The following is a 15,881-nucleotide window of genomic DNA, read 5'->3' on the forward strand; positions in this document are numbered from 1 at the left end:
TTTTTTATTTTTATCTTTTTGTCTTTTCAGGGCCGCACCCGTGGCATTTGGAGGTCCCCAGGATAGGGGGTCTAATTGGAGCTACACTTGCCGGCCTACACCACAGCCACAGCACGCCAGATCCAAGCCATGTCTTCGACCTACACCACAGCTTACGGCAGCACCGGATCCTTGACCCATTGAGCAAGGCAAGGGATTGAACCCGAAACCTCATGGTTCCTAGCTGGATTCGTTTCTATTGCGCCATGATGGGAACTCCCGAGGTGACATTCTTAAAGGAGGTTATGAAAAACCTTTGTTCACAGGGCTGTGACCCTTGAGAGCTGCCACCATTTCCAGCTTCACTGTTACCTTCGGAATTACGATATGTAGCTTTCTCCTCGTTATTCCTTCTCCCTTTCCTGGGATTAGGGCTCCTGGCTTCTCAATATCCAGAGTTCTTTCCCTTCGTCTCCTAACTGTCTGTACTTACCCACCTATCCAAATTAGAAACAGTGAGTCTTGCTCATAGGGAAGGAAATGGAAATTTGCCAGGCTGTGGCTCTCTCAGAATTCAGTCTGGAATGCTGGCTTATTGGGTAATTGACTCCTTCAGATCTGTTTTAAAGTACCAACAGTGTATTCCACGCTGAAGATACATCAGCAAACACCACAGGCGAGGGAGCAGCCTTTATGGACCTTCCAGTAGAGTGAGGGAGAGTAAATGGATTGTAAGTCAGCAAGTGGTAAGTCCTCCCAAGAAAAATAAAGCCTAGTAATAGTAATTGATAGTAATGTACTGGTAATAATGGGGGCGGTCCCCCCTAATCAGCGCTTCTGGGTATAATTGAGCAAAGACTCAAGTATTGCGGGGAGTCACCCACGACTATATTTGTAACCAGTGAACATCCCAGGACTGTTTCTAATGATTCTTTACGACAGGCTTCCTGACTCAGATTCTCGGAAACTGAATGCAGATCTCCCAGCCATATTCCACTCCTAAACCAGAACTCTTGGGGCTGGAGTTGTTTTTTTTTTTTTTGCTTTTTCTAAAAATTTAATTTTTTTATTACTCAATGAATTTATTACATTCATTTATAATTGTACAATGATCATGACAATCCAATTTTATAGGATTTCCATCCCACAGCCCCGGGTTTGGAGTTTTTTGCAATGTCCCACACCTAATTTTGACATTCTTTGCCCCAATCTTAGATTAATGCCCATCACCACTTGCAGGTTATGAGACGTTATGATGAGATGGATTTGGGCTGTGTTTTTCCCATTGACTCCAGACCTGTACTGGCACCACTTCTGGGGGCCTTTTCCTGAGTTGCCAGTCCCAATCACAACTGAGGCTGGCTAGCCCCAGCAGCTCTTTTCCCTTCTCTCTCAATCTTTTTTTTTTTTTTTCCCTTGTCTTTTCTAGGGCTGCACCTGTGGCATATGGAGGTTCCCAGCTAGGGGTCTAATGGGAGCTGTAGCAGCAGGCCTACACCCCAGCCACAGCAACGGAGGATCCGAGCTGACCTACACCACAGCTCAGGGAACCGCCTGATCCTTAACCCACTGAGCAAGGCCAGGGATCGAACCCCCAACCTCATGGTTCCTTGTTGGATTCGTTAACCACTGAGCCACAAGGGGAACTCCCCTCTTTTCTCTTCTTAGTGGCCAGCCCCATATTGTACCAGTTTCTGGGAATCTTTTTCTGTTATTAAAAACAACTTCCTGCAAACTATTTTCCTGCCAGAAGCTTTCAGGGGCGTCTCTTTACCGAATGTATTCTCTCTCCCATTTTTAGGAGTGCGTCCTTCGTTGCCATAGAGACAACCGAACTACTCCGGTCGGAACTTTTTTTTTAAAAGATACAGGGCGGATCTTTTTTTTTTTTTTTTTTAAATACAGGGCGGATCATAGATGATGCGGCCGTATTACTTCTTCGCCTAGCCGGCTGAAAGTCATGTAGCCTGCACCATGTTAGCCTCGCGAAGCTTGAGACTGAAAATTTACCTATTTTCTGCAACAGTAGAATTGCGAGGAAATGAGAGCATCTCAGCGGCTTCTCACCTTTCCGTCCACTTCTGGCTTCTGGCTCCCAAACCCGCCCCCTGGCTTCTTGTATGTCAGGTAACCCAATATGGCCGCCCCCTTGGGCCTCGGCGAGGTGGGCGCGGACATATTGACCGGAAATCCGGTTGTCCACGTTTCTTCAAACTCTGCATTCCCTTTCGGCTGCCGTAGACGGAGCAGGACCAGTCGTAGCAGTTCACGGAAGTACGACGTTTAGGCTTCTGGTCGGTCTGGGAAAAATCAGGTTTGTGTGGTTTTGTCCCTGGGATTTTCTTTTTCTTTCTTTCTTCTTCTTCTTCTTTTTTCTAAATCACCAGTGTGGTTTTGTTTCGCCCAGGGTGACGAGTGGACTTGGTGGAGTCTGGACTTAACGGGATTTGGGGGGCAGAAGGGGAGGTTAGAAATACTGAGGTGAATGTATGTATTTAAAGGGAACCAGGTGCGAACCTGATTTGAGGGGAACCAGACGCGGGTTTTGTCTGTGGTTGGGTTTGGGGGTGTCCTGGGCGTCAGTACAATTGAGATTCTGAAGAGATCAGTGGCCTTTTCACAGGTGTCAGCGTATGGGCGTCTGCAGATCACTCCGCTTGCAGGGCGTCAGGTGGCGGTGACGTTCATCGTAGTGTCTGGTTCAGGTTGGGGATTGATTTGGGGCTTAATGGTATTGAGCCGGGGTCATCACGTGAGAGTGTGTGACCCAGATTTCTGATTAATGAGGAAGTGTGTCAGTGTCTGCGGTACCGAGAGGTTTGTCAGGGCCAAAGCTTTGGACAAGTAGGACCCCTGGCTGGGGTTTTGAGGTTTCAGCTTCGGCTGCTGGGACTGAAGGCAGTACAGGCCAGGGCAGTAGTTCAAAACCATTTGGTTTTTAGTGTTTTTTTTTTTTTTTTTCTTCTCTGTGTGTGTGTTTTAAAAAAAATAATTTTATTGAAGTATAGTTGATTTGCAATATTACATTAATTCCTGCTGTACAGTAAAGTGATTCAACTATACACATATACATTGATTTTCATATTCTTTTCAATTATGGTTTATCACAGGCTATTGAATATAGGTCCCTGTGCCCTACAGTAGGACCTCGTTGTTTGTCCTGGTTCTTAGTTGACTACAGACCAAGGACTAAACCAGCAGTGCCCAGCTGTTTCGTATCATAGAGCAAAGGCAGAGTGTAGTCACAACAGACATTTTGGCTTGCAGATTCAAAAGCCCCTGTCTGTTCTCCTTGGAGAATATGTGTGCCAGGGCCTGCCCTCACCTCCTAATGTACAGCGTCGGGCGCTGTCGCTTAACTCCCCTGACATAAGGAACACTTTGCTCATTATCTATCCCTCCAGCAAGGTGACCTATATTCGAGTTTATTAGTAGGTCCTGGTTGCTCTTAGTCGTGTGGCTGAAGTTCCCACTGCTGGTGACTGAATTAGTCCTAAGAAATGAGCTTAGGGAGTTCCTGTCGTGGTGCAGTGGTTAACAAATCCGACTAGGAACCATGAGGTTGTGGGTTCGATCCCTGGCCTTGCTCAGTGGGTTAGGGATCCGGTGTTGCCATGAGCTGTGGTGTAGGTGGCAGATGCGGCTGGAATCCCGTGTTGCTGTGGCTCTGGCGTAGGCCGGTGGCTACAGCTCCGATTCAGCCCCTAGCCTGGGAACCTCCATATGCCATGGGAGCGGCCCTAGAAAAGGCAAAATGTCAACAACAACAACAAAAAAAAAAGAAATGGGATTAGGTATGTGGGACATTTCTAGCCAGCTCTATATGTGTAAAAATCTATTTTGCACTTTCTGACAGAGCCTTTTCTTTTTTGAGGAAGTAATTCCTTTTTTCCATGTTGATAATGATGTTAACGAAAATAACAAATTTTCGGTGTCCTACTTTTTTTTTTTTTTGTCTTTTTGCCTTTTCTAGGGCTGCTCCCATGGCACAAGGGGGTTCCCAGGCTAGGGGTCTAATCAGAGCTGTAGCCACCGGCCTCTGCCACAGCCACAGCCACACGGGATCTGAGCCGCGTCTGCGACCTACACCACAGCTCATGGCAGTGCCGGATCCTTAATCCACTGAGCAAGACCAGGGATTGAACCCGCAACCTCATGGTTCCTAGTTGGAGTCATTAACCACTGAGCCACCACAGGAACTCCTGTCCTCCTTTCTAGTGTTTGTAACCCATTCTCATTTCAGTGCATTGGCTCAGCTCTGCAGTACAAAGTTGAAAAGTGGGTCGACAGTGGTCATCTTTGTCTTGTTGCCTACTCATAAATTCACCTGCTCTGTTGTCCGGCATTGACATGTCTGGGGGGGGGCAAATCTAAGATTTCAAATTTAATGATATGAAGATGTTCGTAGTATTCTTTCAGACCAAACAAATCTATATTTTTTAAAAATAATACACTTCATTTTCGTTGTATCTATTTTTTTTCTTTTTACCACACCCACAGCCATGTGGGGATTTCCGGGCCAGGCATCGAACCTGTGCCACCACAGAGACAACACCGATCTTTAACCTGCCGCACCACAGCAAGAGCTCCCTCATTTTTACTGTATTTATTTTCATGGTCGTTTTCTGTTTCTGGACAAGTGATATTGATTTCATTCATTCATTCATTCATTTATGGCCAAGGTGTGCAGCGGTTTGATGTGGGGTCTCAATTCCCAGACCAGGGATTGAGCCCAGGCCACAGCAGTGAAAGCGCTGAATCCTACCCTCTAGACCACCAGGGAACTCCTCCCCCCCCCACAAAATCTGAATTTTTATCTGAGTTATAGCTCCTATTAGTTCCTTATATTCTTTATTTGCACTTTCTCTTTTGACTCCAAATATATCTATATTGTTGGTCTTTTCAGATAACAGGCTTTTAGTGTTTTTAAGCTCTTCCATTTCTTTGTTAGTGGAAGATCTACAAGTTAGTGGGTGTAACAGAAACATACGCATATATGTAGATATTACCTAGGCCAAGAAACAGAACACTGCCAGCACCCCAGTGGGGTTCTGTGAGCCTCTTGCCAGTTATATTACTTCCTCACACCTAAAGGCAGATAACATCCTGTCTGCGTGCAAGCACTTTCAGGCTTTCCTTGGTGGTGTTATAGTTAATCATCCCTAATTGTTATAGTTTTGGTTTTGCCTGTTTTCAGCGGTATATCAGTGTAATTATGCACCTGCATTCTTTTCTGTTAGGCTCAATATTTGCAAAAATCATTCATCTTTTTTGCAGATAGGTTTCTTTTCTTTTTCCCCTCTGTGACAATGGTTGGGTGAATGTGTTATGTAAACATCCACACTGTCAATATTTTAGGATTTGCAAACCACAGACGTTCTCTCACATATGCTTTTTTTTTTTTTTTTGGTCTTATTTGTGATTTTAGGGCTGCACCCGAGCATATGGAGCTTCCCAGACTGGGAGTGGAATTGGAGCTGTAGCCACCGGCTTACACCACAGTTCACAGCAACTAGGATCCTTCACCCAATGAGTGAGACCAGGGATCGAACCGTTGTCCTCATGGATGCTAGTCGGGTTTGTTAATCACTAAGCCATGATGGGAACTCCTTTATTTTTGTTTTATAATCCTTTAAAAATGGAAAAAGCATTCTCAGCTTGCAAGCTGAACAAAGATGGTAGTTTTTCCATAGCCTTCCATTGTTCAAATATGTGGGTTTTCTACTACTATTGAAATGTTTGCATTTTGGTTTATTGTGAATAATGCTGCTGTGGAGATTCCTGACCACGTCCTCTGGTTCAAATAGGCCCTTTTTTTTTTTTTTTTTTTTTTGGTCTTTTTGTATTTTCTAGGGCCGCACCTGTGGCACATGGAGGTTTCGAGGCTAGGGGTCGAATCGGAGCTATAACTGCTGGCCTACACCAGGGCCACAGCAACTTGGGATCCAAGCCACATCTGTGACCTACACCACAGCTCACGGCAACTCCAGATCCTTAACCCACTGAGCGAGGCCAGGGATCAAACCCGAAACCTCATGGTTCCTAGTTGGATTTGTTAACCACTGAGCCACGATGGGAACTCTGATAGGCCCGTATTTTTGAAGGGATGTATTTCTTTGATGTATGCTTCAGCGTGACATTGCTTCTGGGTTAGTGAACACGTGGAGATGCAGGGAGAGTGGCGCCCTTGTAGAGGACACGGAAACGTCTCGAGCTTTCACACATACCCTGCCCTATGCATCTCTTCCTTCTGGCTGTTCTGAGTTAAAAAAAAAAAATCACTTATTTACTTATTTTTGTCTTTTGTCTTTTTGGAATCACACCCTGGCTTATGGAGGTTCCCAGGCTAGGGTTCGAATTGGAGCTGAGCTGCCAGCATACACCACAGCCACAGCAACGGGGGATCCGAGCCACATCTGCGACCTATACCACAGCTCATGGCAATGCTGATCCTTAATCCACGGAGCGGGGCCAGGGATTGAACCCGCAACCTCATGGATACTAGTCAGGTTTGTTAACCACTGAGCCAAGACGGAAACACCAAACACACATATGTAAATTAGTGTCAGGGAGTTCCCATTGCGGCTCAGTGGAAACGAATCTGACTGGCATCCATGGGGACACAGGTTCGATCCCTGGCCTCGCTCAGGATCCTTAATCCACTGAGTGAGGCCAGGGATGGAACCTGCATCCTCATGGATACTATTCAGGTTTGTTTTCACTGTGCCACATTGGGAGCTCCCTCTTTTTTTGTTTGGCCTCATCTGAGGCATTCAGAAGTTCCCAGGCCTGGGATGGAACCCAAGCCACAGTAGTGACCACACCAGATCCTTAACCCACTGCGCCACAAGGAAATTCTAAAATTGTATCTTCTTTTTTTTTTTTTTTTTTTTTTTTTTTGTCTTTTTTTTGCCTTTCTCTAGGGCCGCTCCCGCAGCATATGGAGGTTCCCAGGCTAGGGGTCTAATTGGAGCTGCAGCCGCCGGCCTACGCCACAGCCACAGCAACGCGGGATCCGAGCCTCATCTGCAGCCTACACCACAGCTCACTGCAATGGTGGATCCTCAACCCACTGAGCAAGGCCAGGGATCAGACCTTCAACCTTACGGTTCCTAGTTGGATTCGTTAACCACGGAGCCACGACGGGAACTCCAAGAATTGTATCTTCTTTTGAGTGAGTTTCTTATCATTACATTTCCCTCATCTGGTAGTACTGCAAATTATGTACTTTGAGAAAAAATTATTAGTTTTTGTCATGATGTTAGAGGTTGCATATCACCTGTAACTTCATTAAATTCTTATGTTAATTATACTTTTAACTTTTCTCTGACAATATTGAGGCCTTAGAGCATCTCAACTTCATTTACCACCTTCTGATTTATATACTATTTTATTTACTTTAATTTTTTATGTATTTAAAACCTCCTAAGGTATTACCTGTATTGCACATCGAGAACACTTCTGCTTTGCCCGGTGCTTGGTTTTCAGGCTGCAGGGCCAATGCTCAGGGGTGAACAGAAAGGTTACGAGAGGTGGTTTCGGAGAAACAGCCCAGCTCCTCTCCTCCCAGAGGGTCCCGTCTGTGCAGCTGAGCTGCTTGAGTGTCTCCTGCCGCTGAGGCTGCGGGATGGACCTCAGCTCCCTCCTCTCCTTGGCCTGTCACCCCCTCCCCCTCCCGGAAGGAAGGACACCCCCCCCCCCCAGTCAGAACCCTAGGCTTTCTTGGCCAGCGGGAGGATCTTGTGGGGCCACAAGCACAGGGCCCTGAGCAGTGGGTGGGCATCGGAGGAAGGGGGCCCCCTGGGGGCGCAGTGGCGTCTGGCCCCGGAGATAATGTGCCTTCGGCTTAGCTTTTCTCCTCACCCCCAGGTCCTGAGTCGTGGGAGCAGCAGGATCCTTTGCAGGAGGGAGGAGTTAGAGGCTTTGGGGTCAGCATTTCTGGGGACATGCTTGACTGAAGACGGATTTCGGAAGAGGAACTTAGAGCAGATCCCGAGGACCCGAGGACAGAGCCTCCCTGTTGCCAGCTCTTTCCAGAGACAGAAGAAGATGATCCAGGCCCAGGTGACTTTGGGTTTATTTTATTCTCTCCTTTCTTCCCTAATGAATCAGTTCAAGCCTGTAAAAATCACTCTGGAGTTCCCATTGTGGTCAGTGGGTTAAGAACCCAACATGTGTCCGAGAGGTTGTGGGTTCAATCCCTGGGGTTGCTCAGTGGGTTAAGGGTCCAGCATTGCCACGAGATGCAGTGTAGGTTGCAGACTTGGCTTGGTTGCTGTGGCTGTGGTGTAGGCCAGCAGCCGCAGCTCTGATTTGATTCCTAACTTGGGAACTTCCATATACTGCAGGTGCAGCCCTAAAAAGAGAAAAAAAGAAAAAAAAAATTAAAGTTTACTTTCATTACTTTGTAAAGTATGACTACATATACCTCTTGTCTATCTTATATAATTGTGTGTATGTGAATGTGGTTTTTCTAGGTTAACAAGCAGACGTAACTTCTGTACGTTATAGGAACTTCTAATTGATAAATGGATATTAGGTGGCTACCTATACAATTAGAGAATATCTTTTTAAACATTTGCTTCTCGAATGATTTTTTTTTCTTTTTTGGCCACAACTGTGGCACACAGAAGTTCCAGGACCAGGGATTGAACCTGAACCCCTATAGTGACCACACTAGGTCCTTAACACACTGAGCTACCAGGGAACTCCTAACGATACATTAATATAAAAACCCTGCTAGATAACTCGGATGCAGCCTATAAAGCGGAAATGAGCAGAAAACCTTGAACGTGTCTTCCACATCATCGAGAGGATATCACTTCATTAAACGCCAGTGTCATTCCAGGGAACCCTGACCTTTGACGATGTGGCCGTGGACTTCACGTGGGAGGAGTGGCAGCTCCTGACCCCCGCGCAGAAGGACCTGTTCCGGGACGTGATGCTGGAGAACTACCGCAACCTGGTGGCCGTGGGTGAGGCCGGCTCCCCTGTGTCCCTCGGGGGTCCCCAGTCTGTGGCCTTTCTCTTCGCAGCTTCCGAAAGCTCCAGAGTGTCTGTGAGGCTCTGCAGGGTAGATTCTCTGTCTCTGTTCCAAGGGAAGTGGGCATCTTCTCCCGTCTCCCTAGAGGGAAGCCTTTATTGGAGGTTGTGAAATTGTTTTGTCCTCAGATGTCGAATTCTGCGGTCTTCACAGACCCCACGCCCGGTTCAGTGGGTTTCATTCCGCTCTCGTTTCCCACGAACAGGTTATCAAGCCCGCAGCGCAGATGTGCTCTCCAGACTGGATCGAGGAGAACCACGGCCGGTGGAGGCTGACATCCACGCTCACACCCGAGCAGGTGAGTGAGAGACACCAAGGCGACGGGCCCTGGGGAGCACACTGTTGTCAGAGGGTTGGAGGCTTGGGGAGCAGGGCCTTCGGGCCCCTCCCCCAAAGTCAGACCTCTTTTTCTTTGTGGAGTTTAGAGAGAAATATGTCCCTGCTCAGGGAAGGCGCTCCCTCTTCTGGGATCTGTTTCTTTTTTATTTGCCCCCTTCCTGATGTTTTGTTGGCATAGTTTCCTTTTCCATGGGATTCCTGCATCGTCCCCTTCTTCTTTTTTTAGGGGCCGCACCCGCTGCATATGGAGGTTCCCAGGCTAGGGGTTGAATCGGAGCTGTAGCCGCCGCCGACCTACACCACAGCCACAGCAACGTGGGATCCAAGCCTCGTCTGCGACGTACACCCCAGCTCACGGCAACGCTGGATTCTTCACCCACTGAGCAGGGCCAGGGGTCAAACCCGCATCCTTATGGATCCTAGTTGGGTTCATTAACCACTAAGCCACCTCGGGAACTCCCTTACCCTTCTTCTTTATGCCCTTCCGCCTCCCTCGCTGTGAAATTCCCCCTCCACGGCCTCTCTCCGAAGAGGAGACTTTGAGTCCCTGCTGTCTTCTGGCTTCGGCTCCTTTCTGCCCATCGGGTGATGCTGGTTCCTCCCTCTCGGCCGCCCCTCTTGGATGCTCTGCCCCAAAGGACGCTGCCCTTCACTGGGCCTTGTCCCCACTCAGAGGTTCTCCCAAGGCTTTGCTTTCCATTCTCTGCGTGATCTCCTGACCATCCAAGTGTCTTCATTCTGATGGGCCGTGAGCTCCTCCTGTTCCCTGGAGACGACTCCCAAATTGGCGTCTCTCCAGCGGGAGCCCGCAGACCTGGGTTCTCTGTAAGGCACTCATCTCGGGGCAGCTGTCCTGTGTACCGGGTAACGTTAGGGACCTCGGGTCATCTCCCCTCCCAGGAAACGCCTAGAAGTTGGGGTTCTCCCTGACTCCTGTGCTTGCTGCCTCCATCCTGGCCCTCCCGGCACAGCCTCACTGCTCCCCACCTGCAGGGCTCTCACCTTTGCAGGGGTCTCCTTTTCATCATGAACTTTTAACCAGACAAGTTTTTTTAAATCCTCTATTTTCAGTTCCAGCCTCAACCCGATCATAACTCTTGTCAGCTTTGAGCTCATTCCTCTGTGTATTTACTAGTTTAGAACTTTCTTCTTGGTCACGGCAGACCTTCCCGCTGTGTTCACTTCCTGAAAGCTTTCATTTTCCCCCTCATATTCTTTTTTTTTTTTTTTTTTTTTTTTGTCTTTTTGCCTTTTCCAAGGCCGCTCCCGTGGCATATGGAAGTTCCCAGGCTAGGGGTCGAATCGGAGCTGTAGCCCCCGGCCTAAGCCAGAGCCACAGCAACGCAGGATCCGAGCCGCGTCTGCAACCTACACCACAGCTCACGGCAACGCCGGATCGTTAACCCACTGAGCAAGGGCAGGGACCGAACCCGCAAGCTCATGGTTCCTAGTTGGATTCGTTAACCACTGCACCATGACGGGAACTCCCCCCCTCATATTCTGATAACATTAAGCCCCCGTTCGCCTGTCCAATGACATAAAATTCTTTCAGTGATCTCCATGACATTTCACCTTGTTCAGCGAGTTCCATCTTCTTCCTGAATCTCCCAGTATGTTCCATATATGTGATTCCTGCTTTTTTTTTTTCCTTGGCTGTGCCCCCAGCATGGGGAAGTTACTGGGTCAGGGATCAAACCCGAGCACAGCTTGACAACGCTGAATTCTTTTTTTTTTAAATTAATTAGTTAATTAATTAATTAATTTTTGGGGGTCTTTTTGCCTTTTCCAAGGCCGCTCCCGCGGCATATGGAGGTTCCCAGGCTAGGGGGCTAATCAGAGCTGTAGCCACCGGCCTACGCCAGAGCGACCTACACCACAGCTCATGGCAACGCTGGATCGTTAACCCACTGAGCAAGGGCAGGGACCGAACCCGCAACCTCATGGTTCCTAGTCGGATTCGTTAACCACTGTGCCATGACGGGAACTCCACAACGCTGAATTCTTAACCTCTAGGCTACCAGGGAACTCCATGATGGCTTCTTGGAATCATTCCTCTTTGAATTATTTCTTTTAATAGTCTAATGGAAGCTGGAAGGTAACAGCAGTTGGAAAAGCAAATAAAGCAAGAGCTTTTGCTCTCAGAGGAGGAGACATAAAGTTAATCAAATTTTTGAAAGAAAGAACATGTCTTGAGGGTGGAAAGTCCTGGGATGAAATTAAGTTGCATCGTGGACCAGTAGGGACTGTGGTTCCTCTTTTACGGAAGGGAGGACCTCTCTGCGGTGAAGGTTGTGAGTTAGATGTACTTGGGGTTCTCTGCTGTGTGGCTTTCTTTCTATTTTTTTCCCTTTCTTTTCTTCTATTTTTTTCTTTCTTTTTCTGCTGTGTCATTTTCTTTCTTCCTTTTAAATTTTTTTTTTTTTGGCCTTTTTAATTAGGCCTGTGCCCCTGGCCTAGGGAGGTTCCCAGGCTAGGGGTCGAATCAGAGCTGCGGCTGCCAGCCCACATCACAGCCACAGCAATGCCAGATCTGAGCTGTGTCTCTGACCTACACCACAGCTCATGGCAATGCTGGATCCTTAACTCACTGAGTGAGGACAGGGATCGAACCTGCATCCTCATGGATACTAGTCAGATTTGTTTCTACTGAGCCACGATGGGAACTCCTGCTGTGTCATTTTCTTAATGCCCCTCATCCAGCCATATCAGTGGATCCACGGGGAGGCCCATCTTCCTCCAGAGTGAGCCCTGAGTTCCTCCTTCTCTCTTTCTCTCCATTGCTCCCTCCCGCCAGTTTCTCTAACCTGCAGCTGTTTTCCTGTGTCTGTCTCTGCCCTTTAAACTGATTTTCCCCAAATACAGTGTAGGCTCCCTCAACGGGAGGAATACATTTATGAGTCCTCAACACCAACACAGTTTCCAGTACACAGTGGGTGTCAGTAAGGATTTGTGGAATGAATGAGCCTGTCCCTTGCCGATTTAGATGAGGTGGCCTTCCAACCCGTGGTCTGCTGCTCACTCGAAATGGCTTGTTTTTTGTTCTTTTTATGGCCACACCTGTGGCATATGGAACTTCCCAGGCTAGGGGTCAAACTGGAGCTGCAGCTGAGGCCTACACCACAGCCACGGCAACGCCAGATCCGAGCTGCATCTCTGTTTACGCCAGCCCATGGCAATGCCAGATCCTTAACCCACTGAGGGAGGCCAGGGATTGAATCCATACCCTTATGCAGGCTGTGTTGGGTCCTTAACCTATTGAGCCACAATGGGAACTCTGGAAATTGCTTGTTTTTTACAGTATTTACAAAGTAGCCAGGATATCCCACTGTGGCTCCATGGGTTACAAACTGTACCAGTATCCATGAGGATTCGGGTTCTATCCCTGGCCTCACTCTGGTTACTGCTGTGGCGCAGGATCTATCCCTGGTCCGGGAACTTCCACGTGCTGTGGGCATAGCCAAAAAAAAAAAAAAAAAAGTAGCCAAATCTGTGTTTATTCATTACGACTATTTTTTCCAGCGTACAAAGAACGTTAAACTTGGAGTTTCATTTACACTCAAACCATAGTGTCCTCACTAGAACAAACACCTCACATCAAAGTGTATCTTTAAATACCTTTCTTTCGAATCTGGAAGATGGACGAATTCATTTTTCTTTTCCTTCCCAGAAACCTGCAAAGTTGATGATCACCTGCTGGAGCACTTCCACCACGAGAGCAGGGAGAAGATCCTAGAACAGTGGCACAGACACACCCCCCTGGAAAATTCTGTTCCTCAGAGCAAAGCTAGTTTTCTGTTCAGGCCAAATCATGATACATCTGACATCCATGGAAACAGTATGAAGTCAGCTTTACCTCTCCCTCCCCAGAGCAGGAGCTGTGAAACAAAGAAACCCGCTGAGCTAACTGGAGATGGGACACCCTGTCTCCATGCTCACAGTGAACAACTTCGCCCTGAGATGAAATTCCCAGAAAGTCAAAACCTCATCAGCACTAAGCCCCCATTCAACAAGCATCAGAAAACTCAGAAAATCAAGAAATCTCACGTGTGCGGTCAGTGCGGGAAAACGTTCATCAAGAAGTCTTGGCTCACCGATCACCAGAATCTCCATACAGGAGAGAAGCCCCACCGGTGCAATCTGTGTGGGAAAGCCTTCTTCAGGAAGTTCAAGCTCACTGAGCATCAGAGAACCCACACAGGGGAGAAGCCTTATGAATGCACGGAATGTGGCAAGGCCTTTCTCAAGAAATCAGGGCTCAACGTACATCAGAAAACCCACACGGGGGAGAAACCATTCGTATGCAGTGACTGTGGCAAGGGCTTCATCCAGAAGGGGAATCTCATGGTCCATCAGCGGATTCACACCGGCGAGAAACCCTACATATGCAACGAATGTGGGAAAGGCTTCAGCCAGAAGACGTGCCTCACGGCGCACCAGCGATTTCACACGGGAACGACGCCCTTCGTGTGCGGCGAGTGCGGAAAAACGCTTTCCCAGAAGACGGGTCTCATCAAGCATCAGAGGACTCACACAGGAGAGAAACCCTTTGAATGCCGTGACTGCGGAAAAGCCTTCATCGAGAAGCCTCAGCTCGTCATCCACCAGAGAATCCACACGGGGGAGAAACCCTATCGATGCAGCGACTGCGGGAAGTCATTCAGAGGGAAGTCGGTCCTCAACAAGCACCAGAAAACTCACTCGGTCAAGGTGGAACATGGCCCCGCAGGGGGTCACAGGGCATCCCAGAGCAGCGTGGTCCTCCAGGAGAAAAGCCTCAATACGGTGACAATGCGCCTGCCTCCCCTGGCCCCTCAGCCGTCTGTCCACATCAGCGGGCTCCTGGCGAGTCGGAATGTGGTCCTGGTGGGACAGCCTGTGGCCAGATGCGCCCCTGCCGCGGATAACAGAGGCTTTGCCCAGGACAGAAATCTCGTGAGTGCGGTGAATGTGGTTGTGCCTTCAGTGGTCAATTATATTTTATTTTATGTCACAGAGAACCAGTAGGAAGAAACTCAGACATTCTCTGAGGAAAGGGACCGAGCACAAACCTGTAGCTCGTGTGTGGCTGAAAAGTATATACTGAGAGAAATTGTGTAAATGCTGAGATGGGGAACGTGTGTTGTACACTCATCCTAGTAAACATGTGCATTGATTGAAACCTGTTGATCACATATTGCTACAGAAGCATAATCTGCTGTGAACCCACACACATCAGTTGCTGTATTGTGTCAAATTAAATAAATGAGGATGCCCCAGTTGAACTAGGTGGAGGAATAAAGGTGAAGAGTTTTTTTGGTTTGTTTTTTGTTTCTGCTTCCCCCCACACACACACCCATGGCATGCAGAAGTTCCTGGGCCAAGGGTCAGATTGGTGCCACGATAGTAGCCAGAGCCACAGCAGTGACAGTCCTTAACCTGCTAAGCCACCAGAGAACTCCAAGGTGAAGTTTTTTTTCTTGTGTTTTTTTTTTTTTAGGTCCACACCCACAGCATATGACGTTCCCAGGCTAGGGGTCCGATCAGAACTTCAGCTGCTGGCCTGTGCCACAGCCACAGCCACAGCCTCATGGGATCCAAGCCGTGCCTGCGATGTGGACACGCAGCTCACGGCAACGCTGGATCCCCAACCCACTGAGTGAGGCTAGCGATCAGACTCACATTCTCATGGGTCCTGGTCGGATTCGTTTCTGCTGTGCCACAGCGGGAACGCACAAGGTGTTTTTAAACAATGTGATTTGTATGTGGGAGGTTGCTGTGAGTGAAAAACCACAAGAGAGCTGATACTGGATTGGTGGGCTGTGAGGGTGTATAGATCAGTTTCCCCAGGCCAAAGCGAAGGGTTAATTGGAAATGGAGCTGCTTCCTTAAACTTGCATAAGTTTGTATATGGAACTTCGGAAACAGCAGTCAGTTTGTTTATTTACAGAAAAAACATTTCTATACTTGGTACTTGGTTCTGTTCCAGAAGCTAAGGATATCGTGGTGGTCCAAACAGAGAAAGCTCCTGGTCTCCTGGAGAGACCACTGAGGTAGCTGGTGTCTCTACACTCAAGCTAATTTAATTAGAGCATGTAAGTATTTAAGTGAAATGGATGTGGAGTAATTAGTTCAAGGGAATATGACAATTTTATTATTATTATTATTTTCTTTTTCTGGCTACACCTGCAGCATATGGAAGTTCCTGGGCCAGGGGCCGAATTGGAGCTGCAGCTGTGGCCTATGCTCCAACCACCGCAACACCAGATCTGAGCCATACCTGCGACCTCTGCTGCAGCTTGCGGCAATGCCAGATTCTTAACCCACTGAGTGATGCCAGGGATCAAACCTACATCCTCACAGAGACAGTGTCGGGTCCTTAACCCACTGAGCCACAATGGGAAACTCCACAATTTATCGTTGAAGGAGCATATTATTTGGGGGATTGGGGAAGGGCTCTTAATAATGGTATTTAAGCAGGATAGAACACAAAGAAGTGCGTCTGGGCAGTGTGGGAGCTCAAACCTGAGACACAGCAGCGACC

The 15,881-nt window shown here is 48.1% G+C and overlaps 1 protein-coding gene across 9 annotated transcripts; it reads left to right on the top strand.

Annotated features, from left to right (window-relative positions):
- Window positions 1–2,260: 2,260 nt before the first annotated feature.
- On the top strand, window positions 2,261–14,652 carry LOC146402432 (zinc finger protein 350-like). 9 transcript variants are annotated; one of them, XM_084961589.1, is made up of 7 exons: window positions 2,261–2,293; window positions 5,408–6,766; window positions 6,934–7,153; window positions 7,849–8,043; window positions 8,828–8,954; window positions 9,228–9,320; window positions 13,029–14,652. In XM_084961589.1, the coding sequence occupies exons 4-7, from the start codon at window positions 8,029–8,031 to the stop codon at window positions 14,363–14,365; spliced, it is 1,572 nt and encodes a 523-aa protein (XP_084817715.1). In that variant the 5' UTR covers window positions 2,261–2,293; window positions 5,408–6,766; window positions 6,934–7,153; window positions 7,849–8,028; the 3' UTR covers window positions 14,366–14,652. The 9 variants fall into 9 exon arrangements, with proteins under 9 accessions (XP_084817715.1, XP_084817713.1, XP_084817712.1 ...); XM_084961587.1 differs by having other exon boundaries at window positions 5,408–6,543; window positions 6,718–7,153; XM_084961586.1 differs by having other exon boundaries at window positions 5,408–6,488; window positions 6,903–7,153.
- Window positions 14,653–15,881: the final 1,229 nt, after the last annotated feature.

This window comes from Sus scrofa, chromosome 6 (genome assembly GCF_054392235.1).
Source record: "Sus scrofa isolate SSC_HxYL_T2T_F1_AM1 chromosome 6, Sscrofa_HxYL_maternal_Yorkshire_Landrace_v2.0, whole genome shotgun sequence".
Classification (NCBI taxonomy): Eukaryota; Metazoa; Chordata; class Mammalia; order Artiodactyla; family Suidae; genus Sus; species Sus scrofa.

Bases quoted from the DNA above. Each gene is read 5' to 3' on its own strand.
- LOC146402432 (XM_084961583.1), top strand. From the start codon at position 5,509: ATGAGTGAGACCAGGGATCGAACCGTTGTCCTCATGGATGCTAGTCGG. The intron at 5,557-7,848 runs GTTTGTTAATCA...CCTCACCCCCAG, and splicing joins TCCTCATGGATGCTAGTCGG to GTCCTGAGTCGTGGGAGCAG. The intron at 9,321-13,028 runs GTGAGTGAGAGA...TTTCCTTCCCAG, and splicing joins CCACGCTCACACCCGAGCAG to AAACCTGCAAAGTTGATGAT.